This window comes from Ursus arctos, unplaced genomic scaffold, assembly GCF_023065955.2.
Source record: "Ursus arctos isolate Adak ecotype North America unplaced genomic scaffold, UrsArc2.0 scaffold_2, whole genome shotgun sequence".
Taxonomy (NCBI): Eukaryota; Metazoa; Chordata; class Mammalia; order Carnivora; family Ursidae; genus Ursus; species Ursus arctos.
In genome coordinates, this window is record NW_026622874.1 from 29,941,836 (window position 1) to 29,960,340 (window position 18,505).

The 18,505-nt window shown below is 45.0% G+C and overlaps 1 protein-coding gene across 1 annotated transcript; it reads left to right on the forward strand.

Moving 5' to 3' along the window:
- The first annotated feature begins 5,511 nt into the window (after positions 1 to 5,511).
- Positions 5,512 to 17,085, forward strand: LOC113262978 (60S ribosomal protein L31-like). Its single transcript, XM_048225359.1, has 3 exons — positions 5,512 to 5,521; positions 7,299 to 7,671; positions 16,824 to 17,085. Exons 1-3 carry the CDS (start codon positions 5,512 to 5,514, stop codon positions 17,083 to 17,085), a joined length of 645 nt encoding a protein of 214 aa, XP_048081316.1.
- Positions 17,086 to 18,505: the final 1,420 nt, after the last annotated feature.

Sequence of the window (18,505 nt, forward strand, 5' to 3'; positions counted from 1 at the left end):
TCTTGAAGCGAGATATTTCTTTAATTTCATTAGTATAGTAAATTACACTAATAGATTCTCTATGTGAACTATCTTTGAATTCTCAGTTCAATTCTTTAAAAAAATTTTTTAAATTTAAATTCAACTAATTAACATGTAGTGTGTTATTAGTTTCAGAGGTAGAGTTCAGTGGTTCATCAGTTGTATATAACACCCAGTGCTCATTATATCACGTGCCCTCCTTAATATCCATCACCCAGTTACCCTATCCCCCCACTCCCTCCCCTCCAGGAGCCTTCAGTTTGTTTCCTATGATTAAGAGTCTCTCTTATGGTTTGTCTCCCTCTCTAAGTTTCTCTTGTTTTATTTTCCCCTCTCTTCCCCTATGCTCCTCTGTTTTGTTTCTTAAATTCCACACATGAGTGAAATTATATGAAAATTGTCTTTCTCTGATTGACTTATTTCACTTAGTATAATACCCTCTAGTTCCATCCACATCATTGCAAGAGGCAAAATTTCGTTTTTTTGATGACTGAGTAATATTCCATCGTGTGTGTATATATATATACCGCAACTTCTCTATCCATATATCTGTCAATGGACATCTGGGTTCTTTCCATCGTTTGGCTATTGTGGGCATTGCTGCTATAAACATTGGGGTGCAGGTGCCCCTTCAGATCACTACATTTGTATCTTTGGGGTAAATGCCAGTAGTGCAATTGCTGGTCCTACGGTAGCTCTATTTTTAACTTCTTGAGGAAACTCCAAACTGTTTTCCAGAGTGGCTGCACCAGCTTGCATTCCCACCAACAGTGTAGAGTGTTCCCCTTTCTCCACACCCTCGCCAACATCTGTTGTTTCCTTACTTGTTTATTTAAGCCATTCTGACTGGTGTGAGGTTGTATCTCATTGTGGTTCTGATTTGTATTCCCCTGATGCCAAGTGATGTTGAGCATTTTTTCATGTGTCTGTGGCCATCTGTATGTCTTTTTTGGAGATACGCCTGTTCATGTCTTCTGCCCATTTCTTGATTGGATTACTTGTTCTTTGGGTGTTGAGTTTGATAAGTTCTTTATAGATTTTGGATACTAGCCCTTTATCTGATAAGACATTTGCAAATATCTTCTCCCATTCTGTCGGTTGTCTTTTAGTGCTCTCTACTGTTTCCTTTGCTGTGTAAAAGCTTTTATCTTGATGAAGTCCCAATAGCTCATTTTTGTCTTTGTTTCCCTTGCGTTTGGAGACATGTCTAGCAAGAAGCTGCTGTGGCCGAGGTCACAGAGATTGCTGCTTGGGTTCTCCTCTAGGATTTTGATGGATTCCTGTCTCACATTTAGGTCTTTCATCCATTTTGAGTCTCTTTTGTGTATGGTGTAAGGAAATGGTCCAATTTCATTCTTCTGCGTGTGGCTGTCCAATTTTCCCAGCACCATTTGTTGAAGAGACTGTTTTGTTTTGTTTATTTCCATTGGATTTTCTTTCCTGCTTTGTCAAAGATTAGTTGACCATAGAGTTGAGGGTCCATTTCTGGGTTCTGTGTTCTGTTCCATTGGTCTCTGCGTCTGTTTTTGTGCCAGTACCATACTGTCTTGATGATTACAGCTTTGTCTGAGTTCAATTCTTACTTGGTCTTTTAATACAATGCTGATTACAATGTTGATTTCCCAACATTTTCTTAAGATTTTTGCATCTGTCTCACAGTTATATCAGACTCTTAATTTCTTTTCTTGTGATAGCCTTGTTTGGTTTAAGAATCAAAGTTAAGCTATCATCTTCAAATGAGTTGAGTGGTTTTCCACCATTTTTTCGATGCTGTGGAAGAGGTTATGTAAGCTAGGAAGTATTCATTTCTTGGATGTCTGGTAGAGTTGTCCCTCATAATTATTAAATATACTTTGTATCTATAGTCATATGTCTTTTATTTTTCTTTCTGTTCTTTTTTTTTAAGATTTTATTTATTTATTAGAGAGAGAGAGAGCAAGAGAGCACAAACAAGGGGAGCAGCAGAGGGGGAGGGAGAAGCAGTTTCCCCGCTGAGCAGGGAGCCCGACATGGGCTGATCCCAGGACCCAGAGATCATGACCTAAGCCAAAGGCAGTGAGCTGCCTAACCAACTGAGCCACCCAGACACCCCATGTCTTTCATTTTTCTTAGTGTTTACTTTACCCTTTCTTTTTCTGTTTCGTTATATTTACCAAAGGATTATCCATTACATTGTGCTTTGCAAAGAAACCTCATTTCGTTTTAGAAACAAGGGCAAATTTGTTTTTGAATTATTAATGTTTAGTTTCAACCATTTTTTATTCCTTTACTCTATTTCAGTTGGATTTACTTTGTTTCTCTTTTATTAGCTTAGTTTTTTAAGTTTGAGCTCATTTGTTTTTGAACTTTACAATTATGTAATGGGTATTTAAGATTATAAATGTTCTGAGTACTGACTTGGTTGAATCTTTGCAGATTTCAGTATGTACTCTGATTCTGGATCATTTCCACATAATATGTCATCACCATTTTGACTTCCTGTTTAATCCAAAGGTAAGTAGAGTTTGGGGAGCTATTTTTTTTTTATGGTTTCTAATTTTATTGTATTATAGTTAGTGAATGAGGCTATACAAAGTTAACATGTTAGAATTTGCTGAAATTTCTTTCATGGTCAATTTGTGATGAATTTTGTGCAAATTTCATGTGTATTCCATTTGTTTGTTGGGAGCAATTTGTTGATTTGTGTTATTAAAACCCTCCCTACATCCATAATTATTTTTTGTCTGCTTAATTAGTCATTTTCTGAAAGAGATGTGTAAAACTCTCCCAGTATTGCTATGTATTTATCAGTTTATACTTGTGATGCTATCAGGATTTACTTTATATATTTCAATCTTGTGTTTAAGCATCTCGATAATCATTGCTATTATATCTTCTTGAGAGATTGCTCCTATTTCTTTTTATCACTTTTAATGCCTTTTATCTTGAATTCTATGTAGTCTGACACTTATGTTGTTACAACTATTTTCACTTTCTTTCCGTTTGCTTCATATATCTTTTTTCATTTCTTTATTTTCATTTTCTTTCGTCATTTTTTTTTAAAGTACATCTCTAGTTTAAAGTCTATGGCTGGATACTTTCTAAAAATGCAGTTCTAGATTCTGTTTTTTAATGGGCAAATTTAATCTGTTCATATTTATTGAGACTACGGATTATTTACAATTGGTCATGCCATTTTGTGTTTTAGATTTCTGTATGTTATAGTTTTGCTTTTGTTTTTGCTTTCTGCTTTTTGCTCCATTTTATTTCCTTTACTTACTAGAAAGTTTTACATTCTACTTATATTTTTGTAAGTGCTTCAATTCCTTTAAATATTTAACATATATTCTTAAGCATACTTTTTTATTTTATTTTTATTTTTATTTTTATTTTTAAAGGTTTATGTATTTATTTATTTGACAGAGAGAGACAGCCAGCGAGAGAGGGAACACAAGCAGGGGGAGTAGGAGAGGAAGAAGCAGGCTCCCAGCGGAGAAGCCTGATGTGGGGCTCGATCCCAGAACGCCAGGATCACGCCCTGAGCCGAAGGCAGACTCTTAATGACTGCGCCACCCAGGTGCCCCTTAAGCATACTTTTTTAAAACAATGGCTAGAGTTCAATCTATTTTTTTAATTGAAGTATAGTTGACATTAAATATTATGTTTGTTTCAGGTGTACATTATAGTGATTCAATTATATACATTACAAAATACCACGGTAAGTGCAGTTACCATCTGTCACCATACGAAGTTATTATGACATTATTGACTATATTCCCTGTGCTGTATTTTTCATTCCCATAGAGTTTGTCTATATCAAAGCCCCTTGAACAGGAAACTTAGCATTTACTTTTCTCCTCTTTCATTCCACTGCACAACCATCCATGCTAATATTTTTTACAATGTATTTTTTTATTGTGATAAAATATATATACCATAAATCTTACCATTTAAGCATTTTAAGTGTGCAATGCAGTGGCATTAAGCACACTCACATTGTTGTGCAAGCATCACCACTCTCCATTTCCAGAACTTTTTCATCATCCCAAACAGAACCTCTGTACCTATAAAACCATAATTCCTCTTTACTGCTTTCCTCCAGATCTTGGTAACCTCTATTATATTTTCTGTCTCTATATATTCATCTATTCTAGGTACATCATATATGTGGAATCATATAATATGTTCTTTTGTGTCTGGTTTATTTCACTTGGCATTATGTTTTCCAGACTCATCCATGTTGTAACATAGATCAGAATTTCATTTTTTTAAAGGCTAAATAATATTCTGTTGTATGAATATACCACATCTTGCTTATCCGCTCACCTGTTAATGAACATTTGGGTCATTTTCACCTTCTATCTAAGGTGAATAATGCTGCCATGAAGATTGATGTGCAAGTATGTTTGAGTCCCTGCTTTCAATTCTTTGGGGTATAAACTTACAAGTGGAGTTGTGGAATCATGGTAATTCTATGTTTAACTTTTGGGGAAACTACCAAAATATTTTCCACAGTGGTTCCACCATTTTACATTCTCACCAGCAATCCTCTGGGATTTCAATTTCTCCATATCATCCCCAACACTTGTTATTTTCCATTGTTTTGATGATGGCCAACATAATGGATGTGGAGCAGTATCTCATTGTGGTTTTAATTTGCATTTTCCTTAACGGCTAGTGATATTGAGCATCTTTTCATGCGCATATTGGCAATTGGCATATCCTTTTTGGAGAAATGCTTATTGAAGTTTTTTGCCGATTTTTCATTTTTGTTGTTTGTATTTTTGTTGTTAAGTTTTAGGAATTCTTTATATATATATATATATATATATATATATATATATATATATTTGGATTTTCTCCCATTTTGTGAGTTGTCTTTTCACTCTTGATAGTGTCCTTTGATGCACAAGAGTTTTGAATTTTGATGAAATCTAAGTTATCTGTGTTTTTGCTTTTGGTGTCTAACCAACAAATCATCACCAAATCAAATGTTGTGAGGATTTCCCCCTATATATTTTTTCCCACTAGTTTTAGTATTCACATTTTGGTCTTCGATCCATTTTGAGTTAACTTTTGTATATGGTGTGAGGTAAGGAACCAATTTCATTCTTTTGCATGTGGAGATCCTATTTTCCTAATTTTCCTAATACTATCTGTTGAAAAGACTGTCCTTTCCCCCATTGAATGATGTTATTATGGGCTGAATTATATTCCCCCCACCCCAAATTTATGTGTTGAAGTCCTAACACCCAGTACCTCAGAATCTGACCGTATTTGGACATAGGACCCTTAAAGAAGTAATTAAAGTTAAACGAAGTCATATGGATGGACCTTAGTCTATAGGACTGTGTTTGGAGTTGAGTCTTCAAAAAGTGATCCAGTTGAAATGAAGCTGATAGGGTGAACCCTTAATCCGATATAACTGATCAGATGTCCTTATCAGAAGAAAAACAGACATTAGGAATGTGTTCTCATAAAGAAGAGGCCACTTGAGAACACAATAAGAAGATGGCCACTTGTAGGCTAAGGAGAGAGGCCTCAAGAGAAATCAAACCAAATTTAATAATATTAAGTCTTCCAATTCATAAGCATGAGATGTCTTTCCATATCATCACCAAGAGTAACTGTTGATATTACCTGGGTTTAGTTCTAGAAATTTTTGTTTGTTTTGGGGAGTTTTTTTTTTTTACAGTAAACATTTATATACACCTAAATATAGATATGATATAGCACAGAAAATACACATACATACGCATACATGTACTTTTGTGCATGCACAAACACATGTGTGTTTCACCTCACTGCTTCTTGAAACTCACTTATTCCTTATGGAGTCATATTTCTTCTTATTGGAAACATCCTTAATTATTTCAGAGACAGTCTACTTTGTCTGGACATGAAATTCTAGCTCTGTTATTTCCCATTAACATTTATAGAGGTATTGCTTGTCTTTTTTTTTTTCAAGGTTTTATTTATTTGAGAGAGAGAGACTGATTGAGAGCACGTACAAGCCAGGGAAGAGGCAGAGGGAAGGAGAAGCAGACTCCCCACTGAGCAGGGAACCCTATCCAGGACTTGATCCCAGGATCTTGGGATCATGACCTGAGCCCTGAAAGCAGATACTTAAGACTGAGCAACCCAGGTGCCCCTATTGCTTGTTTTCTTACATCCAGCATAGCTGATAAGGGCTCACGTCAATCTGAGTTTCTTTCCTTTGTAGACAATCCTTTTTTTCTCCCTGATAGGATTTAGGATTTTTTCTTTGTTATTCTGAAATTTTGCTACCATGTGTCTACATAGAGCTGGCTGAGAGGAAGAGTAGGGGACAGGGTACGTAGGGGTTCAACCCCTATGTGTCTTAGGGGCTCTCAGTATCCACCTTGTCCGAGGATGGGGTTCTCTTGGTACCGCCCTCTTATTATGAGAACAGTGACCTTCTCCGTAATCACATGTACCTTCTGCCTTTTAGGGACTCCACACAATTTCTGGCCCAGAAGAGGTTCTTCTTCTTGTTTTTGATTGATTATAGATTTATTTCATTTTTAAGTTGTATTTTTCAAATATAAGAGCTAAAACAATCAAATTTTTGAAAGAAACATAAACTGTCTTTACCATCTTAGGCTAACAAAGATTTCTTAAATAAGACACAAAAAGCATAAACTATAAAAAAATTAATAAATTTTACTCCACCAAAATGAACATCTTTTGTCCTTTGGAAGACATTCTCAAAATAATGAAGAAACAAGCCACAGACTGGGGGAAGATATTTGCGAAACACCTATCTGATAGAGGAATCATGAGCAGAATACGTAAAGAACTCTTACAACAATTAGAACAAAAGGGTCCTAGAGCGCCTGGGTGGCTCAGTTGTTAAGCATCTGCCTTCGGCTCAGGGCGTGATTCTGGGGTCCTGGGATCGAGTCCCGCATTGGGCTCCCTGCTCTGCTGGGAGCCTGCTTCTTCCTCTCCCATTCCCCCTGTTTGTGTTCCCTCTCTCTCTGGCTGTCTCTCTGTCGTCCTTTTTTTTATTATTATTGAGGAAAAGATGTAAGCAGACTCTTCATCAGCGAAGGGGTCTGGATGGCAAAGAGACGCATGACAAGATGTCCAACATCATTAGAATTAGGGAAACACAAGTTAAAGCTACAATGAGATATCGCTACACATTAGCTGGAATGGCTAAAAAATAAAAAGTGCTAGTGAGGGTCTAGAACAACTGGAGTCCTCATTCATTGCTGAGAAGAATGCAAAATGGTGCAGCCACTTTGAAAAACAGTTTGGCGCTTTCCCACCAGGGCCCGGCAGCACGGCTCCCGAGAAGGGTGGAGAGAAGAAGGGCCGTTCTGCCGTCGACGAGGTAGTGGCCAGAGGATACACCGCCAACATTCGTAAGCGCATCCGTGGAGTGGGTTTCGAGAGGCGAGCTCGTCGGACACTCAAAGAGATCCGGATGTTTGCCGTGAAGGAGATGGGAACCCCAGGTGTGCACGTTGGCACCATGCTTAACAAAGGTGTGTGGGCCGAAGGAATAAGGAATGCTCCACACTGTATCTGCGTGCGGTTGTCCAGACAACGTAACGAGGATGAAGATTCGCCAAACAAGCTCTACACACTGGTCACCTATGTACCTGTTGCCACTGTCAAAAATCTACAGATAGGGGCTCCTGGGTGGCACAGCGGTTAAGCGTCTGCCTTCGGCTCAGGGCGTGATCCCGGCGTTATGGGATCGAGCCCCGCATCAGGCTCCTCCGCTGGGAGCCTGCTTCTTCCTCTCCCACTCCCTCTGCTTGTGTTCCCTCTCTCACTGGCTATCTCTATCTCTGTCAAATAAATAAATAAAATAAAATAAAAAATCTACAGACAGTGGGGACGAGAACTAGTCGCTGATTGTCAAATAAAGGTATAACACCGCAAAGAAGAAAAGAAAAACAGTTTGGCAATTTTTAATAAAGTAAAATATACGCATACCATAAAACCCAGCAGTCCTACCCCTACTCCTAGGGCAGTTTCCCAGGAGACATGAAAACATGTCCATGCGAGATCTGTGTGAGTGTGTGTAGCTGTCTTATTTGTAATTGTCCAAAGCCGGGAATGACCCACGTGTCCATCAACTGGTGAACAGATGAGCAAATTCCAGCACTTTCATACTATGGACTACTACTCAGGAATCCAAAAAGAGCTCCTGACACACACGACATGGATGAATCTCGCAAACATTATGCTAAGTGGAAAAAAAAAGCCAGATAAAAAAGGTTTATATTGCATGATTCCTATCAAATGACATTTTGGAAAAAGCACAACTGTAAGGACAGAAATCAGGAAGGGAATATACTGTAAGGGGCACAAGGGGACTTTCGCAGGGTGGGGGGGATGGAAGTGTTTTACATCTGCATTGTGGTGGGGATATGACTATATGCACTTGTCAGAAGTCACAGCTATACATTTTTAAAAGGAGTGAATTTTTAATATTTATTATTTTTATTTTTTTAAGATTTTATTTACTTATTTGAGAGAGAGAGAGCATGAGGGGGGAAAGGGGCAGAGGGAGAAGCAGACACCCCGCCAAGCAAGGAGCCCAGTGCAGGGCTTGATCCCAGGACCCTGGGATCATGACTTGAGCTGAAGGCAGACGCTTAATGGACTGAGCCACCCAGGCACCCCAGGAGTGAAATTTGTATATGTAAATTATGCCTCAAAAAATTCTGACATTTAAAAAAAGGGTTTTTTTTTTCCTGTGATTTCTAGCACTTGAGCCAAAAGAGAGAGTGGTAGCTTGTGCTCAGTTGGTCATCTTGAAATGACACTCAGCACAAGATTTTTAAGCAGCACAAGCATCAGCATCCACTTCAGAGCTCCCTGGGTCAGTCTCGCTCTCCTAGGAAGATGGTAATGTCTGTGGAGCCTGGACCAGGGGGACCGGCCATCTTGGTTTGCCCAGGACGGAGAAGGCGTTTCCTGGGACATGAGACTCAAGTATAACACTGAAAGGCCTGGGCAAATTGGGAGGAGTTGGTCCCCCCAGCGAAGGACTGCTTCAGATTCCATTTTTAATCCATCTACAGTACCTAGCAGGGGAAGAGGCACAAACTTGTTGACGGGTGTGTTGTTCAAGAGACGGTCAACAGGCTAGTGACCAGGTTCAGGTGCCTGCCACACAAGGCGTGTGGCCCCCAAGGTCATCATGAGTCAGAAGCAATCTTGGCAAATCCCAAACTCCTGCATCCTGCTGGAGAACCGCCCCGACAGGCTCAGTGTGGGATCCTTTGTCAGCCCTGAGGCATTTCCTCTGTTGGCCTATAACCTAACCTCTTAGCAGTTCAGTTTCTTCATTTATTAACTCAAGTTTGAGTTAAGAGTTAAGTTTGCCGCATCTGATTTAGTCTTTGCAAAAGCCCTTGGAGGAAGCGCGGCTACCCCTTTCGACAGGTGCAGTCTCAGAGGCTCTGCGTCCAAAGCCACACGGTTAACACAATGGCAAATTGGGGTCCGGACCCCAGTCCTGCTTGTTCTGAGCTCAGATACTGAGGCATTTTCCCAAATATCAGGCTAAGTAGCCTATGAAAATGGATAGAAGGCATTCAAGCATTAGTTTTCTGCCTCACTTACCTCTTCCTCCCTTCCCCCAAAATGGAAGGAAACTTTTCTCCCCACAGGTGACTCTATCAGCCAACAAATACAGTTCACTGTATTTAGATTTTCCTGAGTAAGAACTAAGGAAAGAAGAACTTTCCTGGGGGCAGGAGAGAGGGGGAAATGTTGGATAGTCGTGACTGCTAGGCTGGGAGGCGGAAGGTTGGGAGAGGGGTTGCCCTCAGTCTGCGTGGCTGATGCTGTAGCTGGGCCTGTAATCTTTCAGGAAGCTCCCTCCTGTCTGGTCTCCTCTGCCACCAACAACCCAGCACTTGCAGGATGCCTGACCTGGGATTGGCCTGTAACCTGTGGTTGGTGACAAAGCAAACTTGGCTGCCCAGGGCTCAGCCTGGCGCTCCCCCTGGGGCCCTGTAGCCTCGTTAGGTGGTATGTGCCAGGCAGGGCCACTGGGACAGGACCCAGGAGGTCAGCAGCTGGCAAGCATCCTGCAGCCCAGCCCACGAGAAGGTAGGAAAGAATCCCAAACTCCTGAGTGCCTGGGGATGGAACATTCTGCCTTGCTGGCTGTGATTTTCCTCCCCCCTTCCTTGGCAAAGCGAAATAATTAGGTGCATCTCGGCAGCTAAGTCAAAATTAATTTTGCTTCCCTCTGCAATGCGAGTCCAGCTGAGTTGGTCAGGGAGGGGCCCTGGAAAGGTATTTCCACCTTGGCTTGACTTATTAGCTTAGTAGAAATGGACTTTTTGTTCTTACTGGTAGGTTATTAAAACCCTCAAGGAATGTGCAGAAGGCAAATTTAGTTTGAGGAGCCCAGTGGGCCGAGGAAAGGCTGAATAAATAGTGCAGCTGTTTGGATAGCTGGGGTGTTGGAGAGAGGGAGCGTTTGAGGAAGGGCTGCCCCAGGGCCACATCTCCCGCGTGGCTCCTGGGGCTCCACCCGGAGAGGGTCTGCCGGCAGGGTCTGCTGCCCTCAGCCCCATTCCCTTCCCCTGGGTGAGTGGCTCCTCGCCTTCTCCCTGGAGGCCTGAGAAGTGCACTAGCCTCTCGCCCTTGGACTTGATCGCCGCTGAAATCTCTCCCGGTTGAGGAGTGCAGGAGGAAAGGGAGAGGTGACTCGGGGTGACTGGGGAGATGGGGGAATGCCACATCTAGTATGTTCTGACACTCTCTGGAGCAGCGAGCCCTCAGTAGGGTGAAGCAGGCTCCCAGTACAGGAGGCTCCCAGGGAGGAGGCGGCCCTGTGACCTGTCGCTTGTAAAGGGCTTGATTGAGCTGTGACTCAGAGGCGCAGGGTTGGTTATCCATAATTACAGCCTCGTGTGCTGTTGCGTCTTGTCCAAATGCAGAGATCTCTTTGGCCCCAGAACCTCCTTGCCCCTTCTAAGTGGGAGAGGCATTTCTAAAACACAAATGCTCACATCTCCCTACACTCAACTGCACAAAGGCAAGAATCACCTTTCTAGAAGACGTGTGCTCGCTCCTGGAGCCCAGGGGAGCTTTTCTGAACGTGATAGTGATCATGTCAGCCCTCCTCCAGATCTTTAGCAAGACCTAAAAGCCCTGCTGATCTGGCTCCTGCCCACCTCTCAGCCCCTTCTATCAGCCATGATCTCTACGCCCAGTCATTCAATTAGCGCAACAAATAGTAGTGAGCGCCTACTGTGTGCCAGACATGCTCTAGGCATCGAGGATATTCATGTGAACCAAGTAAAGTCCCTGCTTTCATGGCATTTATATCCTAGAAGGGGAGTAAGGCAAAATGTATAGCACGTTGTTGTCTGGCAGTAAGTGTAAAGGAGAAAAACAAAACAGGGAGGGGACAAGGGAGTCCTATTTCATAAGGATGATCAAGGAAAGTCTCACTTATAATGTGTCATTGGAACAAAGGTCTAAAAGAAGAGAAAGGTTGGGTACCCTGGGTGGCACAGTCTGTAAGTGACTGACTCTTGGTTTCAGCTCAGGTCTGATCTCAGGGTTATGAGACTGAACCCCACATTGGACTCCACACTCAGAATGGGGTCTGCTTGGGTTTCTCTCTCCCTCTCCCTCTGCCCCTTGCAGCCCCACTCCCCATGTGCACACATGCACGCTCTCTCTCAAATAAATAAATTAATTAAAAAAAATAAAAGAAGAGAAAGGGCAGGTCAGATATCTGGGGCAAGGACATGCCAGGTAGAGACCAGTACGTGGAAAGGCCCTGAGGTGGGAACATTCTTTCCATGCTCCAGAGCAAGGAGGACAGTGTGGGTGTAACAGACCGTTGAGATCAAAGAAGAACCTGGGAGCTCGCACTTTTTGTTCTTATTCAAGTGAGATGGAGGGTTTCGAGCTGAGTAAGGCTATGACTCTGACATATTTTAAATGGATCCTCTGCCACTTTGTTAACAATGAAATGAAGGAGGGCAGCAGCAGGATCAAGGAGAGCAGTTAGGAAGCTCTTACAGTCATCCAAGAGAGGGGTGAGGGAGGCTTGGGCATGGTCCTATTGGTGGAGGTGGTCAATGGTGGCCAAAATCCAGACCTGTTTGGCACAGCTGTCAGGACTGAGCATGACAGAAACAGGAGTCAGAGATGACTCCAAGTTTTGGGCCGAAACAACTGGAAAGATGAATTGACCACTTACAGATGTGCCAAGACTACAGGAGAAGCAGGTTTGGGGGTAAGAGCAGGACTTTGGTGTTGCGATCAGTACTAGACATCCCAGAGAAGGTGTCAAGTAGGCATTTGGATGTTCAAGTCTGGAATTCAGGGGAAAGCTCTAGGAGTCATCAGCTGTAGGAGGTATTTAAAGCCAGGAGCACCGCGTTAACACTGTCCTTATTTAAATTCATGACCACCCACCTCAATAGGCTCTTGAGAAGACAAAGAAATCCAAGGACAGAGCTCTGGGGCACTTCAGTGATTTGGGGTCAGGAAGATGAAAAAGAGTCACAGAAGGCAAGGGTCACAGAAGGAGTGGCCAATGAGGCAGGAGGAAAAGCAGGAGAGGGTGGTGTCCTGGATGCCAGGGAGGGAGAGCGTTTCAAGGAACAAGTGACCAACTGGGTTAAAAAGTCCTGAGGGGCCAAGTGAGATGGGAACTGAGAATCAATTACGTGGCAAGTAATTGGTCACCTTGAGAAGGTGTGTTTTGTGGAGAAGTGAGAGAAAAGGGCTGATGGAAATGGGGTCAAGAGAGAGTGGAGGATGGGAATCGAAGACAGTACAGGTAACTCTTTTAAGAGTTTACTGCAAAGAAGCAGAGAAATAGGGGCAGGAGCTGGTAGGGGACATGGCACTAGAAGAGGACTGTTTTTAAAAGACAGAAATAGCATCATATCTGTAGGCTAATGGGAGTGACCTGATGGAGGAAGAAAATGTGATGATGAAGGAGAGACGCTATTGGACTAAGGCCCTTGGGTAGACAAAAGAAGATGGGCTCTAGTTTCTAAGTAGAGGGTTTGGCTTCAGATAGGAGCACGAACAGTTCATCCACAGGAACAGGAGGAAACGTGCAATATCCGGATCCACATTTCAGTTGGCAGGTGTGGTAAGAGCCTATGAAAGCTCTCTTGCAAGTTGTCTTGGAGAGTGGGAGGGCGAATGAACAAGGGAAATGAGGTAGGATTGCAGGGGAGCCCTAAGTGTCCACTTGACCTTAGTTGGCTATGAATTTAGAGTAAGGTCAGTTAGCATGCTTGATGTTTTCTAGGCATGTTTAGCTGTTGTCGTAGAGGTGTTAAATAGGTGGAGAGCTAGATTTAACCAAAGTTGGGGTTTTTCTAGAAGAGTACAGTGAGGGGTGCCAGGGTGGCTCAGTCATTAGGCATCTGCCTTCAGCTCAGGGTGTGATCCTGGGGTCCTGGGATCAAGCCCCGCATCGGGCTCCCTGCTCTGCTGGGAGCCTGCTTTTTCCTCTCCCACTCCCCCTGCTTGTGCTCCCTCTCTCACTGGCTGTATCTCTCTCTGTCAAATAAATAAATAAATAAATAAATAAAAATAAATAAAATCTTTAAAAAAAAGAAAAAAAAGAGTACAGTGAAGGAAGAGGAGGCAAGAGAGTTGAGGGTATGCAAACGAGTCGCTATAATGATTGACCAGATCATCTAAACTGGGTGAGAGGGGCATTGGGAAAGCGGAGGGGAAGGGAAGGTTGGGTAAGTCTCAGGAGATGGAAGAATTATTGGAGTTCAGGTACCAGGGGAGTGAACTGGGAAGATAAGAGGTGTGGAATTGAGATTATGGAGTTAATGGTAATAACATCTCTGGGGCATGACCATGACGGTGAGCCCCGGAAGTGAGGGGAAGACAGGATGACTAGGAGTGAGGAGGCGAAGAAGAGACCAGGTGTGCCAGATTGCCTGTTGACTTCAGGCTCCCTTCCCCTCTGTGCTCTGCCCAGTACTGCAGGGGCTAGAATTTCCCAGAATCTCCTGCCAATACGCTTCTGAGTTTGTTTCCACAAACGAGGAGGCACTTATGATAGACTTGGAAGTAGAAGAGAAGCAGAAATATTATTGTTTCTCCAGCAGGGCAGTGCTGGACAAGTACACAAGCTGTGGGTTCATCGACAGATTTGCAGAACTCTGTGGGTGGCTTCTGTCGCATCACCTGCCTTCCTAGTGGAGTCAGCTCACTGTGGAAAGCTTCCTGTGTTTCCTGTACCTTCCTGACTTTCTGAAAGCAGGTATCGAATTTGAATTCTATGGCAGCTTCTCTGACCTGTCTTTCAGGATTTATTTATTTATTTATTTATTTATTTATTTATTTATTAAACCTTTAACTCCTTGTATTGAATACTTTGTGCTTGAAATACCTGGAGGGGTTTCTGGTTGTTTGCTTTCTTTGTTGTTTTTTAATACACCAGATTCCTCCTACCAGAGGTTTTTGTCCCTGCTGCCTTCCCCAACCCCCCCATTCAAAATGCTCTGCTCCAATGCCCCTGCCTCAGCTCTGAGCTCAGGTGATCCTTCCTAGTCAACCTTGTTCCAATTATTTATTGCTGCATAATGAGCTACCCCAAAATGTATAAACAACAACCATTTTACTATGGTCAGGAATTCGGACAGGGCACAGTAGGCATGGCTTCTCTGTGGTCCACATGTCTGGGGCCTCAGTGTGGAAGATGTGAACAGCTGGGGTAACTTGGCTGGCTGAGGACTAGAATCATCTGGAGACATCTTAACTCTCACATGTTTGGTGCCTGGACTGGGATGGCTCACAGGCTGAGCTCAGCAGGGACTGCCAACTTGTGCCCACATGAGTCCTCTCCATGTGGCTTGGACTTCCAAGCATGGTGGGCCCAGAGCCATTGGACTTCTTACAGGGTAGCTCAGGGTTCCGGAAGTGAGTGTTCCAGTGAACGGAGCAGAGGGACTTTTATGTTCTCACCTCTGAAGTCATATATCGGTACTTCCAGTGGACTCGGCTGAAGCAAGCACGAGCCACCCAGACTCAAGGGGAAGAACATAGACTCTTCTTTTCCATGGGAGGAATGTCAAAAACCTGACTTTTGTTTCTTTCAGTATTCGGCTCCTTGTTTGTCTGTAGTCATTGCGATGAGAGCATAAGTCAGGGCTTGCACATTCTAATGAATGGCTCCCGCAGCCAGGCAGGGGAGCAAAGCTGGCCAGGTATAAGAGACATGAATGGCTAGGGAACCAGAGAATGTTCCAGCTCTTGGAAGTAACCAGCCACCTCTCGGCACTGGTTAATTGTTATCCCTAGGGAAGGCATGCCCAGTGCTGCTAGAGCTTCCAATTTTTCAAGAGGATCCAGAACTCAGGGTGTTTATGTAAAGCTTTCCAATTTTAACAAGGCTGTGCCGGCCAACTGCCTGGAACCTACTAGGCTCAATAAATAATTGTGGAAGAAATAGAAAAGTATCCCTGAAGTCCTCTCACACACCCGCCCCCATGCCCACTGCCATTCCTGTCCTGGGTTTCTGCTGACAACGAGAAAAAAGAAAATGTATCATGATGTGAGGAGTGTGGGCGGGGCGTTCCCACCCCTTGGTCAGGGTGCTGTAGGCGATGATGGGGCAAGACTAAGAAACTGGACTCCCACATGGGCCTGGCCATTTGTATGATCCACACGGCAGCTCAAGAGGACACTGTGACCTTCCTCTGCTTTCTTTGTCTTCTAAATGCTTAAAATGATCTGAGATACAATGAACGAAGGTCTGGCTCCTCTCACACAACACGTTACATCTCTTTTGTTTTGTTCGCTCTGTGTCCAGGGCCTAGAGAAGCCCCCTGCCATAGAAAGCGCTCAGCGGCTTCTTACTTAGTGAAGGGATGTCAAGGGGGTATTAGGGGTAAGGCCCAGGGGGCAAAACACCCAGGGACAGGTCCCCGGATATATGAAGAAGCTGGGATTAAAATATACACATAGACACACGCACACCCAGTTTGGTACAAAATAGGACTACCGCTGATGCTTTAGTATGGAAGGTGTTCCTTGTACTCTAGCGTCAGGTTTTTGAAAACGCTTGTGCAATTTAAAAATGCATGTTAAAATCAGTTTCCCTATAGGATATTACAGGAAAGAAGGGGATTAAGAGATTTCGGAAATCCTTGGGAAACATTACAAGCTTCATGATTCTCGTCTATTTCAGGCAAAACTGTGAATATTTAAATACGGGATATAAATGCAGAGCCTGGGGATGGAGAGAGCGAGGAGCAGAGTTTCAGCGGAAGGGGGGCTTGGCCTCCCTAAATTTGCCTGGGGGTTCATAGCAACAGAGACTATTCCGTTTTCCCTTTTTTTTTTTTTTTTTAGTTGTTTTAAAGACATTTGGAAGTTTTGATCTTTTTCCAGGCAGAGCTCACGTAGCCCCGCCAGCCGGGAAGTCAGAAGTTTTGTTTTGTTGTGTCACAAAGGTATGGGGTGTGGTGCCAGTGAGCGCAGACAGAGCACAAAGTCCCTTCCTCCGGAGACTGATGGCCTCAATCCGCAGCTGCTCACCGGTGGCCAGCCGTCCTCCCCCTCGGTCCACTGATGTCAGCGGTGCTGGGGACACAGAGGTGGCAGCCTATTGTGATGTCACTGGCAACAGCATGTTCAAGAGAAAGCCAGCCCTGCACAGAGAACCGAATATCCTTGCAGTCTTTCTTCTACGGAACTGGGCTTGGAACCGGACTTGCCTGACCCCAAACCCTTTCACTCTCCGTGAGTTTTGCAGATGAGCCTTAAGTCTTTTCACACCTTCAGTGGATACGGCCCCCTAATAAATGGTACTCATTTCTCAGAGGCAAGAAGTTAGGACAGTCTCTGGGGGTCCGCCCCCACCCGGCCCCAAGTCACACACAGCGGGTCGCGTGGTCTATCTGCTCGCCATCCAAGGCAGAATTCCAGCAGCAGCTCGGGGCGCAGCTCCCCAGCTTGGTGGGGTCTAGTAAGAGGGATGCTCTCCCCTCCCCCGCGCACCAGGGGGCCGCCCAGCTGCCTGCCCCTGTAACAGCACGGGGAGCGCGGGGGACCCTCAAGAAGTGGGTGTTCGTGGAGGAGTAGCCACGACTGAGCCCCCCCTGGGCGCCAGCTGCAGGGCCGGCTTCTCCCCCAACACATTCTCCTTTAACCCTTACAGCAACCCTAAAAGGCAGGCGCGCTTCCCACCTTACAGACGAGGAAACTGAGGTTTTAGGAGCAGCGCGGACTCGTCCACACTCACAAAGCTACCTAGCAGAGGAGCTAGGATTTGAATGGAGTTAATCTGCCTCCGTAGCAGTTCCTGTGGTAGAAACCACGGAGCGGGGGCGGGGGCGGGGGCGGGGGCGGGGGGGGGGTGCGAGTGCCACGTGGGGGCGGCGCGGGGGGGCGGGGGCAATGCTTAAGGTGCCTGTTCCCAGCGCTGAGGGCATCCAGAGCAGAGCCGGCGGCCTTTGATCTGGGGGGGGGGGGGGGTGTGTGGACGTGGGGAGGCAGCGTCCCGGCAGGGGAGGAGGAGGAGTGAATGAAGGGAAACAGGTCTGGCGGTAGGTGGGGCGCTTGGCAGGCTGGATGGCAAGCTCCTCTGGGCCCCTTGGGGTTTGGAACTGGAGGGCGCTGAGGGCAGGGCCACGTGCAGAGGTCACGGCTGGGCTCAGCCCGACCTGAGCAGTCCTTGCTGTGGTGGTTTTCAGCAGGACCCACCAGACGTGCCCTAGCAGCTTCCGGGCTTCCTCAGGCCTTCCCTGTCTCCTTCCTAAGTCACTGGGCTAAGAGAACAGAACATGCCCACAGGGCCAGCTGCCCAGCCGGAGCCTCAAGCAATTCTAGCGCGCAGGCAAGCGAGAGAAGAGAAAGGAATAATCTGTTCCTTAAGTCATCAAATATTTATTGAGCACCTACTAGATGCTGGGTGCCACCATGGAGACCTGAGACCCAGCAGCAAGCCAGAAAGACAGACACCTCTGTCCTTAGGGCGCTTCTCGTGGGGACCAGGGAGACAGTGCATAATCACCATAAGAAATAAGTGAGATCTTAAAGACTGAGATAAAGACAAAGCGAAGCAGAAAAAGGGGGACCAGTAGTGTGTGTGACCGGGGCTGGGGTTGATGCCGGCTGTGATCTTCACATGGTGGTCAGGGGTAGTGAGGCGCGATGCGTGCAGCTCCAGAGGAAGAGTATTCCAGGCAGAGGGAACAGCCAGGTCAAAGTGCGGAGGCAGGACAACACAGGCTTGTGTGTCTGAGCCGGAGCTAGAGGGGAAGGGCATGGGGGGAGCAGAAAGAGATGAGGATTGGCAGATCCGGGGCAGAGAAGGGAGACTAGCTCTGAGCAGAGAGGGGACGTGACCTGCCGTCTGGGTGTAAAGGACCCTCCCTGTTGTGGCAGGAAGAAGGTGGAAACAGAGACCAACCCGAGCCCCGGGGCGAGGGGGATCCCAAAGCAGAAGGTGAGGGCGGCTTGGAGCAGGGGGGATGCAGCGGAGGTGGGGGAAGACGTTAGT

Bases quoted from the DNA above. Each gene is read 5' to 3' on its own strand.
- LOC113262978 (XM_048225359.1), top strand. The intron at 7,672-16,823 runs GTGGCACAGCGG...CTCATTTCTCAG, and splicing joins CTACAGATAGGGGCTCCTGG to AGGCAAGAAGTTAGGACAGT.